This window comes from Xenopus tropicalis, chromosome 3 (assembly GCF_000004195.4).
Source record: "Xenopus tropicalis strain Nigerian chromosome 3, UCB_Xtro_10.0, whole genome shotgun sequence".
NCBI classification, from domain to species: domain Eukaryota; kingdom Metazoa; phylum Chordata; class Amphibia; order Anura; family Pipidae; genus Xenopus; species Xenopus tropicalis.
In genome coordinates this window covers 109,095,508-109,122,823 of record NC_030679.2, presented here as the reverse complement: position 1 = coordinate 109,122,823, position 27,316 = coordinate 109,095,508, and the positions used below count along the sequence as shown (strand labels likewise).

The 27,316-nt window shown below is 39.3% G+C and overlaps 1 protein-coding gene across 1 annotated transcript in view; it reads right to left on the bottom strand.

Annotated features, from left to right (window-relative positions):
• Positions 1-10,080: 10,080 nt before the first annotated feature.
• Positions 10,081-27,316, bottom strand: part of plin1 (perilipin 1) — a 30,667-nt gene continuing 13,431 nt past the window's right edge. The window contains exons 8-9 of the mRNA XM_031898216.1: positions 23,284-23,493; positions 10,081-11,152 (exon numbers count right to left, since the gene is read on the bottom strand). Coding sequence (XP_031754076.1) covers positions 10,865-11,152; positions 23,284-23,493 — 498 coding nt within the window. The 3' untranslated portion in view covers positions 10,081-10,864. The remainder of the gene's footprint in view (positions 11,153-23,283; positions 23,494-27,316) is intronic.

The following is a 27,316-nucleotide window of genomic DNA, read 5'->3' as shown; positions in this document are numbered from 1 at the left end:
GCTAACCTTTCTAAATGCTCCTCAGACAGGTTAGGAGATGGCACAGCAGAAATATCAATGTCAGCACCCCATTAACTCACTGTATTTCCACACATGTCCCTTATATCTTTATTCTGTTAGCCTGTTTGTCATTGTAAAATGCTGAGGAACTTGCTGGTGCTATGTAAATAAATCAATGTGGTAATATTTATTGACATACATGAAATGTATATTTCTTTTCATAGTAGCAGAAGGTTTGTAGCCTGATGCAGTAGCTACAGTAAGTATATCTTTATATAATGCAACTGTATATACAGCACTATGCATTTTTCCAGTACAGTAATAGTACAAACAGGGTGACAAACATTAAAATATATTTATATATAGTGATAAAGATTATGTGCTACATGTTGAGAAACACAGAAGGTGGTCCCTGCCCCAATTTTACAAGCAAACTCCCACATGTAATAAAAGGCACTACATTTGTCCAGGTGCAGTAATCAATTGCAATCAGCAATATATTTGCTTTTAAACAGGAGTAAATGCTACCTGCTGATTGGTTGCTATATGTTACTGCACCTGGGCAAACTTAGTATCTTTTACATAACCCCCTAACTGGTTTATCATGTGGGATATTCACAAGCCTGTGCAATGTTGTCCATTATTTAATTCTTTCTTCTAACAGGCAAGATCAGACTTTCCATTAGGTACAACGTATATTTAAACAGGGAGTCTATCTGCCTGCAAGACCCTATTGTTTGATAAAGGAATTTCCACTACATCTGATTTTGGCATTGGATCGGACATGTTTTCTGTTTTGCTAATCCAGTGTTATCTCCAGAGATTTGCTGCAGTGGTTTTGCAGACTTGCCTCAGAGAATTCCACTGTTCAATCATGGCATTAATTCTGGGATAATGATTCCAGTTCCATGTCATGCAAAAGGCATTACTACAGAGCCTGGAACCGTTCTACATTCCACGGTTGTGTGGTCTCTGCAACTTTGTTCTTGGGGTTTGTAACATAGCTCTGGCCCAGTTTGTCAGTGATATAGATTAGATTATGAACTGTGCTGTTCAATTTCAACTATTACATTGTTATATGAATGTTGAAAGACTGATGGCATTATAGAAACTTATCTATGGGTAACATTTAGGAGCACTTGCCCTAGCAGATCATTATAATTGTGTTGGATTGGAGAAAAAACATGGTCTGCAATTCCCAATTATTGTAAAGTATGCACCAGTTTCTGTAATATCTGTAAATAATGTATGCTGTTGTATATTTGTAACTAAGTGAATGTTCCTCATGTATAATTATGCAAAATCACTGTCTTGTGTTTAATGAACTTTAGATGTGTATTGTAAGTATCTGCCGCACTATGTATAAATGTATACATCACATTACAGATTTTGACTTGTTTCTGTGTGCATTTATCATCATACAGGAAAACCATGAATTGCACCCTAGTTAGATGAGTGTTAGTATGTGTACCAGAAACCTGCGCTATTTTCTGTGGATTTGAAGGGTGCTGCTGAAGGCTGGTTCAGGGAGTGTACTTTAGATGGGGAACACTGGATTAGCAAGTAGCTTTACCTTGCAACCCTTTCAGGTAGTTTTTGATGTTAACTTGCACAATAACTCTGCCAGGCTGACTACACCATTTACACCACCCATCTGCTAAGTACCCATCTCATCTTGAAAAAAAAGGTTGAATGGCTGGCACCCATACTAAGGGGCTGATTTACTAAGACACGATTTCGAATCCGAATTGGAAAAATTCCGATTGGAAACGAACATTTTGCGACTTTTTCGTATTTTTTGCGATTTTTCCGGCGTCTTTACGATTTTTGCGTAAAAACGCGAGTTTTTCGGCGTCTTTACGAAAGTTGCGCAAAGTCGCGATTTTTTCGTAGTGTTAACACTTGCGCGCAAAGTCGCGCCTTTTTCGTAGCGTTAAAACTTAAAAGGCGCGACGTTTCACGCAAGTTTTAACGCTACGAAAAAATTGCGACTTTGCGCAACTTTTGTAAAGACGCCGAAAAACTCGTGTTTTTACGCAAAAATCGTAAAGACGCCGAAAAAAATCGCAAAATTACCGATCATTACGAAAAAAACGCAATCGGACGCATTCGGCCCGTTCGTGGGTTAGTAAATGTGCCCCTAAGAGTGATTACATTACATTGACTATAGCTAAATGGTTTGATATATGCCTAACTGGTCTTTGTAGGTGTCAGTATTACCATTAGTTCAACGGTACAGAAGTGCTCAGCACCTACTGGGAGACAACATGGGAACAGTCTTGTGCTTTTCTGTAAAATATAGTCCCCAAATACTCCCATCTCCGGGTAACTCCTCTATGGTGGTAGACCGATGACTGACTTGTAATTAGTGTATGACATTAATAGTATTTTGTAACATTTACAATTGTATATACATTAAGTTCGCTGCCTATGTTTAAGATACTTGAAAGTGCAGGTGGTATGTTTCAGCGTGCTGGACCTGGAGCAATCCTTATAAAGAGCTCCAACTCCTAATGCAAACAGCTCATGTCATTTCATATGTCACGGAGAAGGAATAGCTGAAGCTGTGAATAGTACAAAACACAGTAGTATTTTATGTTCGAGCCTTGTGTATCTGAGCAGAGGTCCCCTTTGCTACTTGTGCTGCCGCTTGTACTATACTGTACTCTGTAATATGCTACAATTTTTTTTTTAAATTCTCTCCTTCATTCTCTTGAAATGTTATTCTATGTAGGCTGATGATAAATGAAAGCACTCGTGCACAAGTAGAGGCAAGGTCCTGTGTTTATTTTAAATTTTGTATTTATTTTTTTTGCAAAAGGAAACTGTGAAAGATGTATTCAAAGTGCTATTTGCAACATCCACTTGACATTTTCCTGTAAAAAGCAGCATCGCTCTAATGGCATGGTAAACATATGTCTTAAAAGTAAAATGTCACTGCTTACGAGAACATAGTTGTCGTGACAATGAGTAGTGAAATCTGCTTTAAAAAACCCGACTAAGTCAACATAACGCCGCCATGACAGCGATGTTTATCCACACGGGAGCTGGAAACTCACTCTGTCTCAACAGGATTTCTATGTCTGGCATGTATAAAATTGTGAATGCGTCTGCAACATATATGGGAGTTAATGCCTGAAGCTTGTGCTAGATTTACTTTTCCTAATGCCTTTTGTTTTTAGTGTATTTACTAATTTCAATGCCTGATGGAAGCCTGTTGCCAAGAAAATGGTATGTTACAGTTTTTACTGTAGTTTTTCCTGCAGAACTTTGATAGATGGGAAGCCCAAAATGGATTGGAAATAGTTTACAATGGAAAATCTCCAAGGAACCAGACAAGAAGAAAAACAAATGTTAGAAGTACTAAGTGTTTCCAAAAAGGCCCCAGGATCAATATGCAACGCATTTCAATCAAGATTTCTGCTTTTATTTCAGGCCTTTTGCCATGGCTGTTTCTTAAGAAAGTTTCTAGAAGCATTTTCCATACTATGGCCAATGTTCTGACATGTTTACAAGCTTTTTGGCTAATTCCCAACAGAATCACTCTGCTACCATGGGAAACTAATCTCCCAGAAATGCCTTTCTACCAGAAACAAGGTGAATAGCCAGTGGAAAGGCATATGCATCACTTCGTTTTCCATTGTCATGCAAAGTTGGCTGCAGGAGGAAACCAAGATGCTTCAAAAAAACAAAGCAACACATATGCCTTTCCACCAGCGATTCACTTGGAAAGGCATTTCGGGGAGATTAGTAGCCTAAAGGTGGCCATACACGAGCAGATCCGCTCGCTTGGCGATGTCGCCAAGCGAACGGATCTTCCCCCGATATCCCCACCTACGGGTGGGCGATATCGGGGACCATTTAGGTAAAAAAAATAATAATCCGATCGTTTGGCCCTGGGGCCAGACGATCGGATTATGTGGGCGGCAATGGGGCAGTCGGATCGGGGACCGCATCAACGAGCCGATGCGGTCCCCGATCCGACCAGATTTTCTAACCTGGCCGATCGAGATCTGGCCAATTTCAGGCCAGATATCGGTCGGCCAGGCCACTCTGCTCTCCCCATACACGGGCCGATTAGCTGCCGAATCGGTCCAAGGGACCGATATCGGCAGCTATAGTCGGCCCGTGTATGGCCACCTTTAGATAGCAGGGATTTATTGCTGATGACTAATCTCTCCGTGGTGGCTTAGTGTACTTTGTTATAGGCCAAAGGGTGGGGTTGCAGTTAAGGGCACATTAAGTAAGCAGGGTGAAGGTTTATCCAGTCGGAGGAACTCTGAGGAGCTTAGTGTATTTCCCTGTATTGCCTAGTAGTTATTCTGCTTTAGCAGAATTCCCCTACAACAGCCTCCCCAGTGGCACACACTCACCGTCACCCCCTCATGAGGTCTTGCCTTGTGGTCACCTTTGTTGGTGCCATTATGTGCTTTACAGCAGATGGCACCAGAGGTGGGGCGCCATTCCACTGTAGTGGGACCAGAGGGCAACCATAATTGGGGCATCAGCCAAACATAAATGCAAGAGCCACACTTGGTCCAGCCAACTGTCCCTCTAGCCAGTTACAGGGACAGAACTAGGCAAAAAAGGCATATGCCTAGGCGCAATAGTGGGGGGATAAATGACAGATGCTTTTAAAATATAAATAAAGTTATGTATTTTATGGGTTAAGTAAAGAGCTGAGAAGATACATGGGATTCTTTTTCAGATATTTGAAATTGTATGTGTCTTATTCACTTGGGCTTTCTTTGTTTTGTTTGCTGATTAATAGGAAGCCTACAATTAAGATTTCCTGCTATCTAATTAAATGCTGGCTTGATTTAGGGCTCTGCTTGTATGTAATGATTCAGCTGAAGGCCTAATTCTTTTAAGGATAATTCACAGTTCTTAGTTATTGTATATTAGGATTACCCAACCACCTGATATTGTTTAAGAATCATTTTCCTACACTTTCACTTTTTTTCTAAAAATGTATTTATAGTTGTTTCACCCTCATGAAATATGCCTTATGTGGGTGCATTTTATTGTGTGCATAATCAGTGTGTTTATTGAAATGTATGCATTAGTATGCTTCTAGAGTAGAGGGTGCTCCCACCAAAGAAAGCAAGATAAGCCCCACCTTGGGTTGCATCTGGGTGGTAAAAATAAAGCTTGGTGCCAATGGTATTAATAGGGAATACATATAAAGCTATATTTTTCTAGAAAAAGTGGCAGCCACACAAAAGTGTCATCTCTTACAAACAGGCAAAAAAGCAGGCAAAACCATAATGTATTAAGCACTGAGGCAATAAGAACAAGCCCTTTAGTTTGCTCACATTTCATCAAACTACAATGGCATAAGTACAGTACTACTTTGTACTAATTACTGTAGGAAAAAATTGAATAAAGAGGCCTGTTAATAATGTAGGTACAACCCATAATGGTGGTGTTTTTTTAATTTGTTAGATCTCATCAGGGCACCATATTGCTTTCTTTTGCAGGGATGTTAGGGCCAATTTACCAATGCCTGACACTGATCCTGCACCCTGTGGCCTTGTTCCGGTTGCACCCTGCTAGAGCAAGGCACAGAGTGCAACACTCAGGTGCATTGAAGCTCTTACTGCATTAAACAGGGAAATGCCTTGTATCTCCTTGCCCTCATTGTTTTTTGCTTTCATGACTTACACATAAGGATTGTGTATGCAAGGGGACACCCATTCAATGAAAGTGCATGCGAGGGGGTGCTCATGCTATGTAAAGAAACAGGCTTTATGCCTACTTGTGCTTCCCAACCCTATTTTCTTTAGACATCAGGAGAAAATTGACTCTAGTAACTCTAGTAATAGAGGCTGAAAAATGACATGTCAAGTTTTTTGTCAGCACTTGCATCTGAACCATTGATAAATGAGCCCTACAATCTATAAATGTACAGAATGTATTTTTCATTTTGGGGCACATTTATAAAACACTGTAGAAGTTGTGTTAATTTATAGTGTATAATCATGATACATCTTTATTGCTATAGATTCTCAAAAAAAAAAAAAGAATAAATCCGTTCATCACAATCGAGTTCAACCTTAGCAGCCATTTGAGAAATCATTAATTTTTTTTTGTTTGTTTTCAAAGGGAAAAAAACATTGATTCTATGATATTTCAGTGAATCAGAGCGGAATAAAGCTGACATCTGATTGTTTCAAGTTTGTAACATCATAAATCTCAAAAACCATAGAATGCATTGATTTGTAAAGGCTTTATATTCGCTCACATGTCATATGTCATATTAGCTCACCTTAGTCTACAGAATATTCAAATTTACAACCTCAAGGTTTAATAAATGCACCACTTTTTGATGTAACTGTCTATTCATAACCAATGTGAGAAAAACCCCCATAGAAAGATATTTTTTGTACAATATATAGTCTATATGCTTTTGCTTTGAGAAACATACCCCAAGTAATGAGCACATCCAATTCTGTTTAGCACCTTAGTACAACTGTCCATCCACATGTGTTATTCCTAAACAATGTCTGTTTTTTTATAGTAATTGCACTGTGATTTAATGGGAACATATGTGCAGCTGGTAAATTTCCACTGCTCTTAACATCTACTTGAGACAAAATATAAAAAGAGAGAGAGAGAAAGAGAAGAAAAGGCATTGGAAGCTCAGGTCTAGTATCCTTAATATTTACATGAAAGAGATCCAAAGCAGACCAGACACATAAAGTTTATTGTACTAGTATTTATGCAGCATTAGCATCATTTAATTTAAACCAAACAGCCGCTGACATGAAAGGGAAACAGCATTAATTCTTCTGCTGAAATAGGACCTATCGGAGAAGTATGATTTAAAAATCCTGAAGAGATTAAAGGTGCACAATTAACATTTAAATAATTATTTATCAGGTTAGCTTCATGCATTATAGAGCTGTAAATAGATCTGCCTGCACACTGCAAACACATAGGAGCAAATTACAGTCTAGTATCGGCATGTTAGAGTTTATTGAGCAGATGAGTAAATTAAACAACCATGTTGGAGTTTATAAGGCAGAAGAGCACAGTACAATCTAATTTTAATCACTAATGTACTGCAATACAGACTAATAGGCTGGGGTGTACACACAGGGTGTGCCACTCTTTCCTGGCATTTAATGGGACCCATGTACACAAATATCTAGATCAGGGGACCAAAAACTTTTTAAACAGGTTGCCGGTTCACGGTCCCTCAGACTGTTGGAGGGCAAGACTAGCATTAGTCCTCAAACTACGCCCCGCCTCCACTGCATCCTCATCCCTGGCTAATACCTGTCTGCCTCAGTGTGGTCCTTGGCCCCAGCGCATCACATCACCGTGTCACATCGGCCGACACAAAATGATGCTGGACAGGTAGTAGCTAGGGGTGAGGACACAGCGGGGGCCGGGTAAATGACCTTGGGGGCCATATCCAGCCTGCGGGCCTTAGTTTGAGGACCCCTGACCGAGATCATTAAACACACAAAGCAACAAAAACAGAAACAAAGCAATTTTATAGAAAGGGAAAGTCCCATGTTCTGAAGTTGAGGGATATAGGATAGGTGGTGTCATAAATTAAATCACAGTATTTGGAGACAAATATATTTTGGGGTGATTTCAAGGAGACCAGCACCCAATTTTATATGTGCCTATAGTTATTCTTAGGGGAAGCATCAGTGAAGTGGGGTAACTAATCCTCAGTGTAAGCTCTGGTAAGGAGGGACCCAGTGAAGGAGGGCTAGCTAGCAGTAGGCAAGATCTTACATGTCACTTACTCCTTCTAGGAGTGGTCAGCAGAGCCAGTAGAGTTAGGGAAGTGAGGAAAGGAGTGAGAAGCTCCATCATGGGGATTAGAAGGTTTAGTACACCACATGAGCTCAAGAGGGTTGGGTCAGGGTACAAGAGCATTCCTTGTAATACAATTGGAATTGGGATTGAGCCTAAATTCTTCCCCCATTTATACATTAATCCATTAATCCATGATCCTTATCCTATCCATTTGGACTACTGCAATCTCATACTAACAGGGCTCCCAGTCTCCTACTTTTTCAATATCAATACCAATTTTAAACTCTGCTGGTAGAAACCTTCTGCTTTCTCCAAAGAGGGAACCTGTTCAGCTCCAGCTAAAATCCCTGTCATGGCTGCCTGTTAGGCAAAGGATATCATACAAAATCCTTCTGCTAACCTTCAAATCCTCCGTCTTTTTTCATCATCCACACCTACTGCCATCTCGCTGCTCCTTGCCCTTGTGATTCTATCCCTGATTTACTTTCTAAGAAATACTCTCAATTTCTAGAATTGGCACTTAAGGGCTAATGCTGAAAATTTGTTAAGTTTTACCCTTTAATTTTTGCCTGTGTGTTAAACACCAACTTTGACAGTAAGCACTACAGGCCAGAGACCTCCTTTCTACTGTGTCTTTTACCACATGGCACTTAATCTCAGTGTATTTATGCTTATTCATTATATTTGTTATCATATTTGTCTTCCCCATGTGTAATTTTGTGCATTGTAAGATAGTAAAGCACTGTGTATCTTTGTAGTGCTTTATGCATACATACTGTACATGTTACTGCTGCTTCAAATGCAGACTAAAGGCCAATAACCTAAGCAAAATAAATTTGTCGCAAATATAGACATACTGGTTTAATGAGATGTATGCTAAAAACCATAAACCATTTCTAAGAAAGCATTTCCTTCTGGATAATATCATATCAATACAATCTGCTCTAAAAACATACGCTGCCTTATATATAAACATGAGCACCTAAAAAGACTGCAGAGGATGAATCCCTAAAGGTTTATAGTGTCAGAAAGGGATGATCTAACCCTGTGCTGTATATGGTAAATCATAACATTCATGATTAAAAAGAACACAATTCATAGACAGTGAGCTTTTAAAAGCTTAATGCAGCACTGAGGGGAAAAGTCCACGGTGCTGGTTATGAATGTGTTATGACTATGCTCAACAACTGTGACTATGCTTGTTGATACAGACCATTGGCGATAATAGATGTTTCACTGCATAATGCTACTTTATATCTGCCAGAGCCATGATGTAAAGTATTGTGTGCAGTCCTGCAGCAGATAAACACGGAAAATACATAATATATATACCACCTACTTTAAAATACAAATATACAATGCACAAAATCCACAAATAAACTTTAAAATATAGCTTGTGATTGGTGATGTTATTAGTAACAAATTGTGCTTTGTCATGCCACATGTCATATGGCTCTTTGGAACATGGGTATTATTAATGACACAGTTGGGGGTAAATTTTCCCCTAGGATAAAGTCACTGAGACGGTTCCTGACTACAGGGCATAAAATCACAAGTTGGCTTCTAAAAATTTCTTATCATACACAAGTTTCAGTGAGTCATGTGACACAGAATACATCCCTAAACACAAATTATAAATGACAGCTTTAAGCACCATGTATAAGGAGATGTTTTGCAGGTTACTCAGGGTGTTTTTGTGTTATAAATCTATTTTATATAAAAGCACAAGCATTTAACTGAAAGACTAGTGGGGCCAAATGATTCTTTTCTACTATCAAATGCTATAATCTAGACTGAGACCGTTATGAGGACAGATTAGGGCAATAAAGGAGATAATAAGGGAGAGATAAGTAGGTCAAAGTGCAGGATGGAATGGAAAGCACCTGTCATCACTTGTTTCAGTCAGACATTGTCTGAAAATCTCAAATGCCTGCTTTTGGCTGGAAAATTTTGGCCTGAAATTTTGGCAGGGTCATGATAGAGACTCAACATGACTCAACAAGATTACAGATACACTTAATTAGATGCTTATTATTTCTGAAAATAATTTATTAGAAGCGGGGGCCCACATTATTTGGATACATCTTTTTTGTCTGTTGTGTGTTGGCTCTAGGTGCAGGCACATCATTTTGATTTTTATAGTGCTGGGGCAAATTCTTGGCCTATGTTTATCCACAGGACAAGAACCTGCCCCATGTGTAAGTGCCCTAATAGATATAAAGCCTAATATTTTAGTTTATCTGGAGGGATTTTGCAAAGCATAAAAATGAATATGGCTGTGATAAGCTGAACTCTTCATTTTTGTTGTTGTTAATGGTACATTTTTATTTCCTTTTTGTTTTAATAACAAAATAAAATTCAGGTCAACGAAACTTAAGGCAGATATACAAAAGAAGACTTGAGAGTTTTTTCTTAGCATAGTACCGCACTGAACGGAATCTATTTCTAGCGTAACTAGAAGTAGTAAATTCATCCAGAATTCCTAGGAAAGCTGTTGAACAGAATACAGAGATTGGTGGGGACATCCATATCATGATAAAGAAGTCTGCACCTTACCAGATAAGGGGTTTTTCTGTAGTTTGGATCACCATATTATAAGTCTACTAAAAACCATTTTAACATTAAATAAACCCAATTTAACTATTTTTGTCTCCAATAAGGATTAATTATATCTTAGTTGAGATCAAGCACAAGCTACTGTTTTATTATTATATTTTCAAATTGGAGTTATTTGCTTAAAATAGGCTTTGTTGGAGATGGCTTCCCATATTTTGGAACTTTTTGGATAATGGGTTTCTGGATAACATATCCCACACTTGTATTTTTACATTTTAACATAGATTTAATCTACCAGTTTATCAGAGCTATCTTCTGAGTTACATTTATGTGGAAGTTTCCACAGCTCACAAAGAACAGAAATGTTCCATGAGTAGCCTAGAATATGAAGTGCTATACAACACATTATAGACACATTATGCTGTAAAAGATTCCTAAACTGTTGTACAAAATGCCTGGGTTTTGACAGAATAGGATACTTGCTTATTTCCCAGAATCCCCTTGTTTTCAAATAAAGGCCATGTACCCACAGTCAGTCAGTTTTGGAAGCTGTGGTGTAGAAGTTGTCATTTGCTGGACTTGGGGAAGCTTTCACATTGGTTCCTTGCTTACAAAGGGCTGCATCCAATAATTGCTGAGCTGCTGCGACAGCTGGATCCTTACTCTCCAGACTAATGTGTTTTTCCCTCTGCTTAAGAGTTTTATCGGCTGTGAAGGACACTGACTTTTCCTGCCTTACACTATCACGGGGGGCTTCTTGTTCCTTTTTTTCTGTTGTTTTCTTTTTCCTTGTCTTCTCTTTTACCTTTTGATTGGGAAGCTGCATGATAGGAAACAAACAGTATGAATGGAATATTAACCGGGACTAACAGGTTCACACATAAATGCATACTGTTGATTTGCTAGTGGTTGCAAAGGCCAGACTTAGGGGCACATTTACTAATCCACGAACGTCCAAAAAGCGCCGAATGCGTTTTTTTCGTAATGATCGGTATTTTGCGATTTTTTCGTAAATTGTCGCGACTTTTTCGTAGCCGTTACGACTGTTTTGTAAATTGTCGCAACTTTTTCGTAGCGTTACAACTTGCGCGAATTGTCGCAACTTTTTCGTACGAAAGTTTTGGATTCATTAAAGCTTCAGTATCGTGACTTTCCTTGGGCCAGGTTGGAGCTGCAGAGTGCCATTAAGTCCTATGGGAGGCTTCTAAAATCATGCGAAGTCTGAAAGTTTTGCCCGCCGTTTACGAGCGCTCAATACGAAAAAGTCGCAAACAATATATGAGCAAATTGTAACGGCTGTTATGGGAGTGTGGTACAAAAAATTTGTCATAAAATTATATTTTACATGTTCCCTGTCTGAACCTGCATACAGGTCTGTTTCTGAGCACATTTGGCTTAGCACCTCAAAATCAGGGCAGCTCATTAATGAATACAAATGTTCAATGGCATTAGATGATAATAGGTATTTTTAGTATTTAGAATTTACAGACCTTACGCTGCTGCTGTGTTAAAGGAACAGTAACACCAAAAAAATGAAAGTGTATAAAAGTAACTAAAATATAATGTGCTGCTGCCCTGCACTGGTAAAAGTTGTGTGTTTACTTCAGAAAGTCTACTATAATTTTTATAAATAAGCTGCTATGTAGCCATGGAAGCAGCCATTCAAAGGAGAAAAGGCACAGGCACATAGCAGATAACAGATAAAACACTATTGTATTCTACAGAGCTTATCTGTTATCTGCTATGTAACCTGTGCCTTTTCTCCTTTTTTCCAGCTTGAATGGCTGCCCCCGTGGCTACACAGCAGCTTATTATATAAATTATAGTAGTGTTACTGTAGCAAACACACCAGTTTTACCAGTGCAGGGCAACAGTGCATTATATTTTTATTACTTTAAAGCTCTTTCATTTTTTGGTTACTGTTCCTTTAAAACAGCATCCCAATGCCAACCAGTTTTAGGGCTCTGGTACACGGGGAGATTAGTCGCCCGCGGCAAAACTCCCTGCTCGCGGGCGACTAATCTCCCCGAGTTGCCTTCCCCCTGCCATCCCACCGGCGAACATGTAAGTAACATGTTCGCCGGCGGGATGGCAGACGCGGCGGCACGATTTCGCGCAAATCGCCGGAAAAGACTCGCGAGGCTTTTTCGGCGATTTCCCGAAATCGCCCCGCCGCGTCTGCCATCCCGCCGGCGACTTACATGTTCGCCGGTGGGATGGCAGGGGGAAGGCAACTCGGGGAGATTAGTTGCCCACGAGCAGGGAGTTTTGCCGCGGGCGACTAATCTCCCCGTGTACCAGAGCCCTTAGGGTGAAGACACACGGAGCTACTTAGTAGCAGCTAATTGTCATGGCTACTGAATGCCAGAATATAGAAAAGAATTGCCTCTGCTAAAACACACATAGAGATAGTTATCAGTAAATGATCAGCATTGTCTATTTTAGTATGTGTTATGAGAAGCTGCTACTAGTAGTTCTGTGTGTCTTCACCCTTAGGGCTCTGGCACACGGGGGAGATTAGTCGCCCGCGACAAAACTCCCTGTTCGCGGGCAACTAATCCCTCCGAGTTGCCATGACCCGCCATCCCGCCGGCGAACATGTAAGTCGCCGGCGGGATGGCACACGCAGCGGCGCGATTTCCCGAAATCGCCGGAAAAGACTCGCAAGTCTTTTTCGGCGATTTCAGGAAATCGCACTGCCGCGTGTGCCATCACGCCGGCGACTTACATCTCCCCCGTGTGCCAGAGCCCTTAGAAGATGTAAATCAACAATAGCCCCAGAGCCACAGTTTGGAATCCCTAATTTAAGTAGTTTTCTTCTTCAACTGACCTTTCCATTATGATGTAAAACAACAAAACAACTTTTATTGACTATATCTTGGGATTCTTGAATTTTATATGTGTGGTAGGATGGTAGAGATGGAGTTGTTTTTTTCTCCAATGGCATTCTACATTGCAGGGCTGCATTTGTAGTTGATTTCTGTATTTTGTCTGCCTGTGTTACCTGTTAGCATGATGTGAACTGTGTTCAGTGATGGGTGCAATGCTGTCCAAAACGGTAATTATATCAGTATAGAATATTGCAGCAAGTTCAGGGTCAGTAAATGAAGGCATATAGGAAAGGAGAAAAGATGATGAGAGATAGTTTAGATTAATGTGGTGGAGGTTCCTGTGTTTGATTTTGAAATTCACGTGTGGAGGAGGGGTGGGAAACTGTGAGTGTTACGAGATGGTGATCAGATGGGGAAAAGAAAAGTTTAAGGGGTGAAGCATAGAGCAGAGGTGAGTAAAAAAAAGGTCAAGGGTGTGGAAATCCTGGACGGTGGGAGCTGAGGTTCATTGAGGTCATGGGAAGAAAGACTGAGAAACTTGGAGGCAGGTGACTTATCAGTATTATTATGGATATTGAAGTCACCCATGTTAATTGCAGGAATATCTAAGGAGAGGACATGTAAGAGTCAAGCTGAAAAATCATCTAAAAGTTGTGAAGTGGTCCTGGAGGCCAATGGATAATTGTGACCCACAGAGCAAATGTTTAAAAGGCACATGATATTGGGACAGGAATGGTGATGATTAAAGACATTTTCATGAGGTTGTCTGTATTTCAGGCATTTGGAATGCATTTGGTATGTTTTTAGGTGAGGGGCAGAATAGTATCGGGAGACAAAGAACAAACTAGGAATAAGAGGCATGTAAGGGAATAGGTGGCATGTAAGGGAATAGGGGGCATGTAAGGGAATAGGGGGCATGTAAGGGAATAGGTGGCATGTAAGGGAATAGGGGGCATGTAAGGGAATAGGTGGCATGTAAGGGAATAGGAGGCATGTAAGGGAATAGGGGGCATGTAAGGGAATAGGTGGCATGTAAGGGAATAGGGGGCATGTAAGGGAATAGGTGGCATGTAAGGGAATAGGGGGCATGTAAGGGAATAGGGGGCATGTAAGGGAATAGGAGGCATGTAAAGGAATAGGGGGCATGTAAGGGATTAGGGGGCATGTAAGGGAATAGGGGGCATGTAAGGGAATAGGAGGCATGTAAAGGAATAGGGGGCATGTAAGGGATTAGGGGGCATGTAAGGGAATAGGGGGCATGTAAGGGAATAGGGGGCATGTAAGGGAATAGGTGGCATGTAAGGTAATAAGAGGCATGTAAGGGAATAGGGGGCATGTAAGGGAATAGGGGCATGTAAGGGAATAGGGGGCATGTAAGGGAATAGGTGGCATGTAAGGGTATAGGTAGCATGTAAGGGAATAGGGGGCATGTAAAGGAATAGGGGGCATGTAAGGGAATAGGGGGCATGTAAGGGAATAGGTGGCATGTAAGGGTATAGGTAGCATGTAAGGGAATAGGGGGCATGTAAAGGAATAGGGGGCATGTAAGGGAATAGGGGGCATGTAAGGGAATAGGTGGCATGTCAGTTGGTCAGATATATCTCCTTCTGCCTCAGGGAGAAGTGCTAGGATAAGCAATAAATGAAAACAGTAAAAGAAATTGCTTCTTTTTAGATTTTCTAAAGAAATCCACAGCAGCTGAAATTGTAAGATTTTGCCCACAAAGGTGCATGATAACTGCTGTTCTAACTGCTCTCCCACTCTATACTTTGTTATACATTGAATTGCTATGCTACCAAGCTGTAACCCCCTGCAATGCCGCCCCCATACTGATAATAAATACAGTAAATAGTAAATGGAAGTCATGGATGAGAGGAGGGTCCAATTGTTCTTAGTAGACATGAAACACACCAAGATTCCCAACTAGTGCCTGTTATCTGTTTCTGATTTGGCCTCAGACACAGGCCAGGAAATTTAATTATACTGGGGGTATGATAAGCTTGGTGTGCGCGATCAGAGCAAATCAGCACATGTGGGAATAGAGACACACAGTAACAGTAGCAGATGTGGGTGCAAATAAGGAAAAGTGGATGGCAGACATACCTGATGAGAGAAAGAGAATTAAAATTTAGTAGATTGTGGTTAGGAGTGCAGTTTAGTTCAGTGATGGTAAAATCAGAGAGAATAGATGTGAAACAGTTGACTCTGTCTACCTCTGATTTCTTACATTGCTATACTTTGAATTGCTACACCGCCAAGCTGCAACCCTATATACCCTGTGTTATATTAATGTTAAAATGATACCTTGGTATTTTTTATTGGCAAATTTTCACGTCATTAGGCTTAAAAAGAAATCAGAATTGAGGAACAATGTTTTGATAAACTTACAAGCACATGTCAAGTTTTAACGTTCAACAGGGCAGATATGTAAATCTGTAAGGGATATTGTGGGCATAGATTGCCAACCAGTCAATGCTTAATTTAGGATCATATTTATATATAGGCTCCAAAGGTCCATGCCTGGTGGCAGATTTAGGGTGTGCCTATATGTAAAAAAAAAAAACAAGTCCCTTGAAATAATTCCAATTCCCAAACCTGCCGCCAAACGCTAGCATTTAAATCCGGCAGCGTGGGTGTGTTTGGTGTCTGCAAAGCTATTGGGCCCTCTTCCCATCCATGTGACTTTCATGAACTATTTATTTAGAATCAGCCTGGGGCAGAAAGGCAGTGGGGCTACAGCCTGGTAGTAGAGCATTAACGTATAGCAATGTATACTAACAGCAGTTGGAATGACAATGATTAGGCATTATGGACAGAATCCTACAAGTCCTTTCAACTGCTGTGGATTTCTCTAGTACAGGTATGGGATCCCTTATCCAGAAACCCATTATCCAGAGAGTTCTGAATTACGGAAAGGCCACCTGCCATAGACTCCATTATAAGCAAATAATAACAATTTTTAATAATGATTTCCTTTTTCTCTGTAATAATAAAACAGTACCTTGTACTTGATCCTAACTAAGGTATAATTAATCCTTATTAGAGGTAAAACAAGCCTATTGGGTTTAATTAATATTTAAATATTTTTTAGCAGACTTAAGTTATGGAGATCCAAATTACGGAAAGATCCATTATCTGGAAAACTGCAGGTCCCGAGCATTCTGGATAACAGGTCCCATACCTGTATATCCAAAAAGAAATGTTTTCATTTTTTTTCTTCCATTACTTTGAATGTTATTTATTGCTGGCACTACTTTTTCAGGCAACAGGGGATATTTGACCAATTTGAGACCCCCTGTACTGTACTTTGTAGTGGCCAGCGGTTGAAGGTCCAGTGCTTGGGGTGGCACTGAATAGAAAACATCTCTGGTAACATTATTAAGACATTCTGATTGTCAAAGTGGAAAGGCTTTTGCCTGCCATGCCTTTTGTTAGCTTTACATGCGTGACCAAAACACCCAAGAACATTCAAAATTCAAAATTGCTCTTCATCTGGCCTCTATGAGAACTGGCTAAAAGCACAACACCTGCACCTATGCACGTGGACAATTACTCTGTTAACGTTTAAAAACAGTGTGTTGCCCAGAGCAGAAGAAAACAAAAGTCTATTGTCCTAAAACTGATCTAATCTTCACTTCCTATGAAGCTGGATATCTTTCTAACCATCCATGAAAAAATATTGTGCATTTTGATAGGAGATAAGTATCTGAAAAGTGACAGGACTATTAATTCTAAATTTGCTATTGTTGCAGTATAACATCTGCTTTTCTTTTTATGACTTAATTATTTCAATGATTTCTCAATTGAAGAAATAAAGTTTATCTTGTGTTGAATATACTTGCTGTCTTTTTAATTGAAATATAGTCATAGTCGGTGAGAAGGCATACGCATCGTCCGAAGTTTCCTTGCAAAGGAATATAAGGTAAGTGATTAAAATAAGGGTTTATGGTAAGTCATTGTAGTCAGTGGGGGTGCCTACCCCCCAATGATTTCACCTTTTCTCCTTTACACACTAAGGGCTGTACAATTAGAGTGATCTCTAACTTTTATAAATGTTTTATAGTATATGTATTGGCCCTTGTTGATATTTAAAGTCCATGTACAACTTGAAAGCGTCCATTTCTTTAAAAACCTAACAATGTATGCTGCAAAAATTGTCTGTAGAGGCATTGGTGGAAGAGTCTATATTTAATGCAGGGAGTTGAGCATTATTAGTGAGTAACTTATATTCGATTAGTTGTGGCATGTATGAAGCTGATTTTGTGCAAATAATATGAGCTTGTGGCCCTCTCAGTTCCTTTTGGCTAGATACTACTCATTACAGAGACTCAAACCGGATAAACAATTTGCTTTGCTCTGTTAATTTGTACACTAGGGACTGGCCTGATGATGCAGAAAATTGGTAATTTTATACAAGACAGACTCAAAATCTCCAGATATTACTCTATGAACAATATATGCTAGTAAAAACATTATTTCCAAAACCAGCATGTTAATAAGTTTAAATGCAATAATAAAGCAAATTTTGTGATTATCTTGCTTATTGTCTTATTGAAATTGGAGGGGGAGGGAGATAAATAATACTATATATATATAGTTTTTATTCACATGCACATTTTTTGTTTCCTCTTCTAGTCGTTAAAGGCATTGGCACACATAGAGATTTAAAGTATTCTTTGCCCAGGGCATATATAGTTCTGTGTGCAGGGAACAAACCTCTGGAAAAGTACCTATGGGGAAATTATTCTCCCAGGCGACAAAATGCCTGAATTTACTCCGTGTGCCATCTCAAAACACTTAAACTATACTTGTATAGCAATTGCCTGCAAGCATGAGTGCACCAGCTTGTCAACCAATTGCCGCTTAAAAAAATGCTGATTTTTAGCTTTCCTAGTGACAATTGCCAGTGCACTCGTGCTTGAAGCTGATTGCAAAAAGTAAATGGGACGTGATCAGGAGCAATTTTTTCCTCTGCTCACAGAATAGCAACAGCGACCAAACACTATTTGAATTGCCCTTTGGACATGGCACGGGTACCCCAAGCATTTTGCGGCCTGAGCAAATAATAGCTTCCGAGCAAATTGCTGTAGCTGAAAAAAGCTAGTCCATCCCATATATATACATAAGCATGCATACAAATAAAGTAAAAGTATTTTAAAGGGGAACAAGTAGAAATTTTTATATGCTGAAATCCAGCTGCAAAACAGTACTTCTCGTCCTGCATCATTTGAAATCCTGGCAGGGAGAAGGGACTAAAACAATATTACTAATTGTAACAAACTCTTCACAGCTTACAGACAGCTTACAGGAACTACATAACCCACAATGCATTGCACTGTGATGTCCCTTTCCTTATTGACATAATGTGTGCAGGGAATTGTGGGTATCAAAGTTTGAGTCTCAAAGTAGTCAGATCAGCAGGAGAACAGGGGCCCAGGCTTAGGTGACTGTTCCAATCCTTTACATGAAAAATAATGAAAAGGCTGCATATTTTTTGATTGAGATATATTGCAAAGTTGCTTGAAATTATGTTTACTTTTCAAAAAGCTTCATTTGTGTTTAGATGGAGTTCCCTTTAATATAATATGTTTTCTAGAAATTCTTCAGGATTTTAGAATTGCTGCCTGAATTAAAGGGACACTAAACCCAACCATAAAGCTGTCCCACTGCACCCCTAGTTCTCTATAGAAGTTGATGTAAAATGTAATTACACATGGAAACCAATTCACCAATTAGAAACTACTGACTGAAAACTTAATTAATGATACAAGAGAACTGACCCATGAGAATGCTGATCCCAGCTCTACGTCAAGCAACTTTCTCATATCTTACATACATATAGAGATAAATATGCCATTTTTCCCCCTTCATTATATTACACAGGAATCCAGCATGGGGATAAAGGACAGACTTGTTCAGTGCTGGGAAACTCTGCTTAATGCTCCCAACTCCAACTGCAGGAACAGAGAACATGGAGCCAGATTTACACACATTAGCTGGGATTATTATTGGAGGATTCTTTTGCATTTCAATGCTGCTGCAGGCACTGGAGAGCTGGAAAAGTTTTATTGTGCAATATTGCTTTAAGAATACAATCCTGATGTTGCTGAACTACAGCTCCCATCATGCCTCTACTTTCATTATATGTTACATTATTCTGGGATTTGTAGTCCAGAAACAACTGAGTAAAGTTTGGTTGAGCAATGCGGTGCAGCAGGGTTTAGTGACCCTTTAACATTACATATAAATACATATAGAGCATATTCCAATGTGTTGTTACTGGCCTTCCTCTGCTTTATTCCCGTAATGCATCAGTAAGTCACTTCACTGGACTGCATGTGTGAAATCTGTAGTTTCAGGCACAGAAAGCAAGAATTCTGCAAACCATGAAAGCTCCATTATTCTGCTCCCAGCACACAGGAAGTCATGGTTACTCCCACAAGTGAACAGAGGCTGCCCGATAAGTGCAACCGCATCCTTGGGGAGAGCCTCAGATAGTCACAGATGCTTGAGGAGCCACTAAATACCAATTGTTCCCAAAGGGATTACAAACTCTGAGATTTCACATCTATTAAATAACAGGGCAGAGTGAGAGACAGCCAGTAAAAATTTCCACTACGCTTTTTCTTCAATTAGGACATGACTGTATAAGCCAAAGTATGCACATTCTGCACGCTCCAGTGTTTGTATTTTACACGTACTGCAAAATAAAATAAAGAATTATTCTGAGTCCCATGGAAATGTTGGCCCACATTTCCTGGAGGAAATTTTTCATCCCCTTTGAAAACGTAATGTACAGTAAGTACAGCTGTGAGTTGTTAGTTGCAGAAAGGTCGCAGCTTTGTTCTCCCTAAGATTCTATGGGAGGAAGAGTTTGCTATAGAGGGGATAAAAACAGGTCACAACATATGGCCTAGGTCATTACATATTTAGAGTTATGGGCAGTGTGCAGAGTGATCAGCTGTCTGGCAGCAGCATGTCTATATCTGCATTTACCCATTAACAGATGAGTGTCGCTGTGAAGTTTCAAGCTGCTGGATACACAAGTGAGTGTCTCAGATGGTGCCTGTACTCATGGCCCTGATGGGATAACTTAACTAACGGACCCTAGCCTTACAGCTCACATATCCCACATGCAGTAAGAAATGGGATGCTATTCCTATCTCTGGGAGTTTTTAGTAAATGAAAAGGGATAATTTCCTTACACCTGGAAAATACAACTTCCCCAGATGTGGACCTGCGGGTAAAAGGAACATGATCATGTGGTTGCTGCTCCAGCAGGCCCCTGGTGCTCAAGTCTGACACTGTCAGTAACTTTGATTAAAATGATTTTGGGGGAACTCACACTGGGGAAAAAGCACAAGTTGCCCACTGCGCTTGCACTCGTAAATTAACCCTACAGATTTCCTATTACACAAGCACATGGGCTAGGGAAAATGTAAGTAAAATGGTGTGCAGAGCTGCACTACTGTTATCACCAGCTGAGTATGAAGCAACAAGCACAAAATAAACCTCTTTAGAGACAATTATAAAAATAAAGATAGTGTGGAATATACTGAAAGAGCAAGGAGAATGAGTCTAAGAAGGTGAACAAATGAAAAGAAGTTATTCTGAATCTACCAGGACTTGTAATTTGCAGGCTTGTAGTGTGAATAGTTGTGTAATAGGTAGCATGAAATCAGTATATACAAATATACGTTCCCTAAAACTATTCAGGAGTGCATTCTAGAAAAGCTCTTGCCAGTTCTTACCCTATGGACCCCAAGTTTTCTTACAAAAATGCATGCATAGGCTTCAACAGCTAACACATTATTAGACTGCAAAATGCTTGGCTAAAACGTTATTGGTTCATTTACGTTTTACATAAATCGTTATTTATACAAAGCCAACAATGTATATAACAAACAGCACTAGAGCTGAACAAGGCTATAGCTTGTAACTTGTAGCACATTAATCGTGGGAAAGCATGTCAGCACATAGTTTGAATAAGCTGATACCAAGACAAACTATGAGCTGTGAATGAATGAACTGTGATAAGTAAGAGAAGAGCAGAATGGACTACAATAACACTGACAGTATATAATTCAATCCAGAGAAGCCACATAAAAGTGAAGAATCTCTAATTAAGTAAACAGTGGAGAGCTGCTAAAACCCGAAGGAGGAACTACTTGAGAATGTGATATAAATCACCACTAAACGAACATCACCAAAGGTTCTGGAACCCCCACAGTTCAAATTCTGTGAGGGGAAGCAATGGCCTGGATTACAATAACATGTTGACAGAAACATTTTTTATGTTTGCTAGACTTGCTTCCTTTCCTCGCCAAATTCTTTCAATACAGAAAACAAGAACATAGACTTAAGGGATTACATATATCCTTCATTCCCCAGCCTGCGCATACTGGGGTTGTTTCCTAGAAAGCATCCTTACTAGTCTAACAGAGATAGAATATGTAAGGCTCCAAAGGGGTGCTCTGGGACTGGAGAATGACCATTAGCAGCAAATGTTCATAGAGAAAACTTCTACTCTTACTAAAGACCAGTGGAAGCAAATTATGTCATATAAGCATTATTATCTTTATTCTTACATGGCTCTGTAAGCATATACAGGCACACATAGAATATGACATTGAACAGGAGTCACATTCTATCTCCCCCACCCCAAACAGCCTTTTGATGCCAATCAGGGGCTCAGCCTGAAGGAGAGCAGATGAGGATGACAAGAACTGTAGTTCAGTCACAGCTGGAGACCACACATTTAAATCCCTAGCCTGACGCACTGAAACAGAACAATTATGATACAAGTAGGTGTTTTTCTAACCTTGCAAGCTTGAAATCCATTTATTAACTTTACATTTTTCTTATATTGTGGCACAGAGAGGTGACACCAGGTCGCGTGCTCGTCTGTATGCAAAGCTGGTTGCCTTATTGATTTTTAAAGGAATGGTATATTTAGAAAGAGTAACCTGCTTCCCCAAATTACTTTCTTTAAAGGAACAGTAACACCAAAAAATGAAAGGATTTTATTTTTAAATATAATATACTACTTCCTTGCACTGGTAAAACTATTGCGTTTGCTACAGATTTGTTACTATAGATATATATAAATAAGCTGCTGTGTAGCCAGGGGGGCAGCCATTCAAGCTGGAAAGTGGGGGTAATTTCCCCCACTGCCTAATGACACGCGGCGGGGGCAATGACAAGGAAGTGCGGCTAGGGGTCCTGCCTGGTGCCCCCAATTGTTGCACCCTAGGCAGGTGCCTTTTCTGCCTTCTCCTAGTTCCAGTCCTGGATGGCACATAAAGTACATGGCTAGGAACACTTCATAGTGGATACTTATCCCATCAATACACTGGCAGAAGAAGAGCAAAGATCTATAGGCCCATCAAATATAGTAGCTATTGCTGATGATGGACTGTAATGATAAAGCACCTATGGATAATCCAATGTGGCAGTCATAAGCATGTTGACTTCTGCTACAAGAATTTGCAAGTGCATCTTAAAGGAAAACTATACCCCAAACAATGTAGGTCTTTATATAAAAATATATTGCATAAAACAGCTCTAATGTAAAACCCTGCTTCATCTAAATAAACCATTTTCATTAAAATACTTTTTCAGAAGTATGTGTCATTGGGTAATCTTAAATAGAAAATTGCCATTTTAAATACTAAGGGCCCCCTGGGACCATACAAATCACAGTGCACACAAACAAGCAAAGGCACACATACATATAAGGTCTCATCAGCCAATTAATGGACAGAGTTCTGCCTTTTCCTGCCACACTTGTTCCTGTTACAGTTAGAGCTGCATTATTTCCTGTCAGGTGATCTCTGAGGGAGCACACAGCCCATCACTAAATGGTGGATCAAGGGAAAGGATGTAAAAGGGCAAACTATGTGTTGGTTAATTATTTACGTTTTCCTTTAAAGTAGTAAAAATTGAGCTGACCAAATGTGATGATTCAGCAGAGGTAAGTAAGACCTGTAAGTAGGCAAAATGTTATACAATTTGATGTTTAGTCTTTTAAGATTTTTTCAGAGAAAATTGAAGATATAGTGAGCATCACTGGGTCACACTATTTCATGTGGCTGAAAAGCATGAGCTATAAATGCCTTACCACTTTATCCTTGAACTGTAACAGTGTTCCTCCTATTGTGGCAAGTGTGTCCTTGGCAAATGAGAGCCCCTGCCATGGTACGTTGAGGAGCAGACCTCTTGCAGTCTCCCACACTGCAGAAGGAGTTTTCTTAACACTGCTTACAGCAGAAAGATAAACACTTTGAAGATTCCGTGTCACTGATACAAGAAGGCTTTGCGGTTCCTTGGACTAAAAAAAATGAATCAAATTGCATTACCTTTCATTTAAAGTGAGTCATATTACATTATTGAATTTTCAACTGTGACGTGATCTTAGGACAGTGTGGGGCAGTCATTGCTGAGATGTTTGCTGAATGCTAAGACCTTGACAAATATACACTGTTCAAGTCTATTTTTCTCTCCATCCAAAACCTTGTACTAGCAACTTTCCAATATACGTTGATTAAACTTGTTCTGTGGTTTTGAAGTTATTTGCACACAAAAAATTGCAATTGAAACCAACATTTGTTTATCCCTTTCTATTCTCTCGGTCTCCTATGATTTAGGAAAAATCAGTTCTCCTCCAGGTCTGTTAATCAGCTGGTTTCTGCTACATCGCTTCCGAAGTAAGAAGCGGTAGTGCAGGTTGTAGAAACACCCAAATAGATCAACTTAGATTATTTTTACAAATAACTTTAAAATGCTATGACATTTGTCATTAATGTAAATTGGAAGGTAACTTAGAATGACATTTTCTATTATGCAACAAGCAGTTTTAAGGGTTAAGGTGGCCTTTATTGACAGATTCTTCCACTCATGGGAAGCATTGCCTATCTACCATACTGTTCCTTGTCATATCACCCAGTTAAATTTCAGTCTTTTCACAGCTTCTCACTAAAATATTTTCAGTAAAAATACTTTACCCGGACTGTGCATGTTTTTGCAGTCACCCATATAATCCATAAAACTGTTTTTAAATAACACAGACTGTACATGATCAGTTAACATAATGTTTAGTGCATCAGTGCTGTATGTTGCTTTGCAGATGTATCTGCTTTTTTGTAGTTGTGGGTCTGCATATCTCTTTACATCTGTGCTTGTGTTTATGTCTCTGTGCTCTGTGTCTGGCTTTGTTTATCTTTGTGTAAATGTGACTTGGCTGACAGCCTAAATGTACTTTTTGTATGTCTCCACTGTAAAATGACAACAGTGAACATCATCATAAAGTGTGTAATAAGGAGAGGTATCTAAATACCAGAGTGCTTCCAGGGTATGCTGGCTGTATCTGACAGTATAGTACAGGTATGGGATCCCTTATCTGGAAACCCATTATCCAGAAAGCTCTGAATTACGGAAAGCCTGTCTCCCATAGACTCCATTTTAATCAAATAATTCAGAATTTTAAAACTGATTTCCTTTTTCTCTGTAATAATAAAACAGTACCATGTAACTGATCCAAACTAAGATATAAATAATCCTTATTGGATGCAAAACAATACTATTGGGTTTAATTCATGTTTTATTCATTTTTTTAATAGACTTAAGGTATGGAGATCCAAATTACAAAAGACCTCTTATCCGGAATACCCTTGGTCCCGAGCATTCGCTCAGTGGAAAAGATACAGGGGGCAGTGGCATACATTTGAGGTGCCTGCACAGAGGAAGCAGGTAGAGGACTTGTGTAGGACATCCATGGGGTCAGATTTTTGATCAGAGGGCTACATATTTGGATTACACTCATTTGGCCTATAACTTGGTTACCTGGTTCAATAAATTGACCTTTATATTCATAGCCATCTTGAAATGTAATATGAAACATCTAGCTTTTTCTTCCCTATGACAGAACAAGACACAGTAAAAAAGAGGAGACCCTTTTTGTTTCATAACCCATTTTGTATTTGCAAAGAATATAATGCTAGTTTTCCTTCCATCTCCATAAAGGGTGTTCTGCTGTTCTGAGTGACATATAGGCATTTTTGTATTATCTCCAGCCCCATAAGCTCACAATTTCTTATTTTGTATCTGTTTACTTAATTACTAAATAAGTCCAATCTTTGAAAAAACAGCTGATTACCATCATCATATATTTGACGGTAATCACTATATAGTGCCAGCAAGTCATGCAGCACTTTAAATGTATTTAACAGGGGTCCCACAATAATTGAACAAACAATAAAAATAGGATCAGTGGCCCCTTTTCACAAGGGTTTACAATCTAATTGTATGTAAGATATATCTTGTACTATTGCCAAATTGTAAGTACTTTCAAATTGATGTTCTTTTGAAGGTGGACATAATACAAAAGAGCACTGACCCCTTTTTAGGCCATGCATAGATATGGTTATATTCAAACGTTTCCCTATGCCACATTAGTACAGTAAAATAAAAGAAGAGGGAAAAAATGACACAAGCCTTTCTTGTAAGACATCTGAAATTCATTAAGTCAGTAAAGGACTGCCAACCACAGGAAGTAAATCTGAAAGCGCAGATAACTGCATCAGACATAAACCAAGCTTTTCTTCCCCCCTAAAGAATTTTTCCTCTGTTTGTGAAAACAAATATGTCATAAATCTTGTACAGACTGGATCTATTTATGAGCAGCAGAGGAGGGACATAAAAGACAGTGGGGGGGAGAGGGAAATAGATTAAAAATAACTTTTAAGTCATAAATTCATGTAAATCAATTGCTATTGTACGGTGAACAAAGCCTAATAACCTTAAGAAGGCTTTTTAGAAAAGCATTAAAAATTAGCACAACAGGGAAGACAAAACGCTCATGCTGAGTAAAGCAGGTTTTGAAGGATTTTTACATGTGGGCTGTAAGGGATATAATACCGTATTGTGAGTAAAAATAGGTAAGAATATGTTCTATCTTTTTTTACTCTTTGTAACCTTCAGTGCTGCTCAACTTATCTGGGTACTTGTTACACTAGGTATTAAAATGCGGAACCACAGGAAAATATACAGCAGGTTCCTAGTATAGCTAGCAGAAGAAACCCTTGAAAATCCTGACATCTCATGTGCTGCAAGGGGAAGGTTAAAGAGGGACTCCGGCTTCTGAACCAAAATTTGTTAAAGAGCCCCACACAACACAGATACCACTAATATACCTATCGCTGTAAACTATCCCTTCAAAAAGTATGAATAAATACCATGCAAAACAGTTCTTCTCTTTCAGCATCATTTGAAATCCTGGCAGGGGTGGAGGGACTAAAACACTGATGTTACAAATTGTAATAACTTCTCCACGGCTTTTAGGAACTGCATAACCCACAATGCATTGCAATGTGATGTTCCTTTTCTTACTAATATCACATGTGCAGGGAATTGGGGGGTTTGGAGGATGCAGGCTAAAGGCAGGCTGTTGGAGTCTCAAAGTAGCCACCAGATCAGCAGGAGAACAGGGGGGCAAGCTTAGGGAACCATATTCTTACATTCAAAATCATAAAAATGCTGCATATGTTTTAATTTGGGCAATTTTACATCTGAGTCTTTAGACAATATAGCTTTTTCAACCTCAATGGAGAAAACACAATTGCAGATAATATATAGGAATACACAGATGTGGAATACAAGTATAGAATTACTGAGCATTTGTACAAAAACAAAGTGAAAATAGACAGTAGTGGTAGTAGTTTGAACGGCATGTCAGTAGGGAACTGATGGGTGGGAATGAGAGGGAGGAGGCCCAGGGGCAGATGGTCTGATTGCCCTTCAGCAAAGTGCAGAGAAGAGTGCAAGTGTCCAAAAAACATTGCACTTTGTACCCAGCCCTGCACTTGGTAAATAAGCTCTATAGGGTGTGAATTCCCTGTAATGGGCCTCTATACCTTTTTTTCTTGCCTAATGGAAATGTTGCGGAAATTGCAAAAAAATAAAGTTCATAAATAATTTGATATCTATATATCTATATATATTTTATATCTACATATATAAGGCAAAGTTAACAGTCAAAGGCAAAGTTGTGTCAGAGTTGTATTGAAATGAAACATTTCTGTTAAAAAGTTTTAAATGGGAGAAAACTTCCAGTTTCTAATTAGAACCCTGAGTCTCCACAGACTTTACACTGTAAT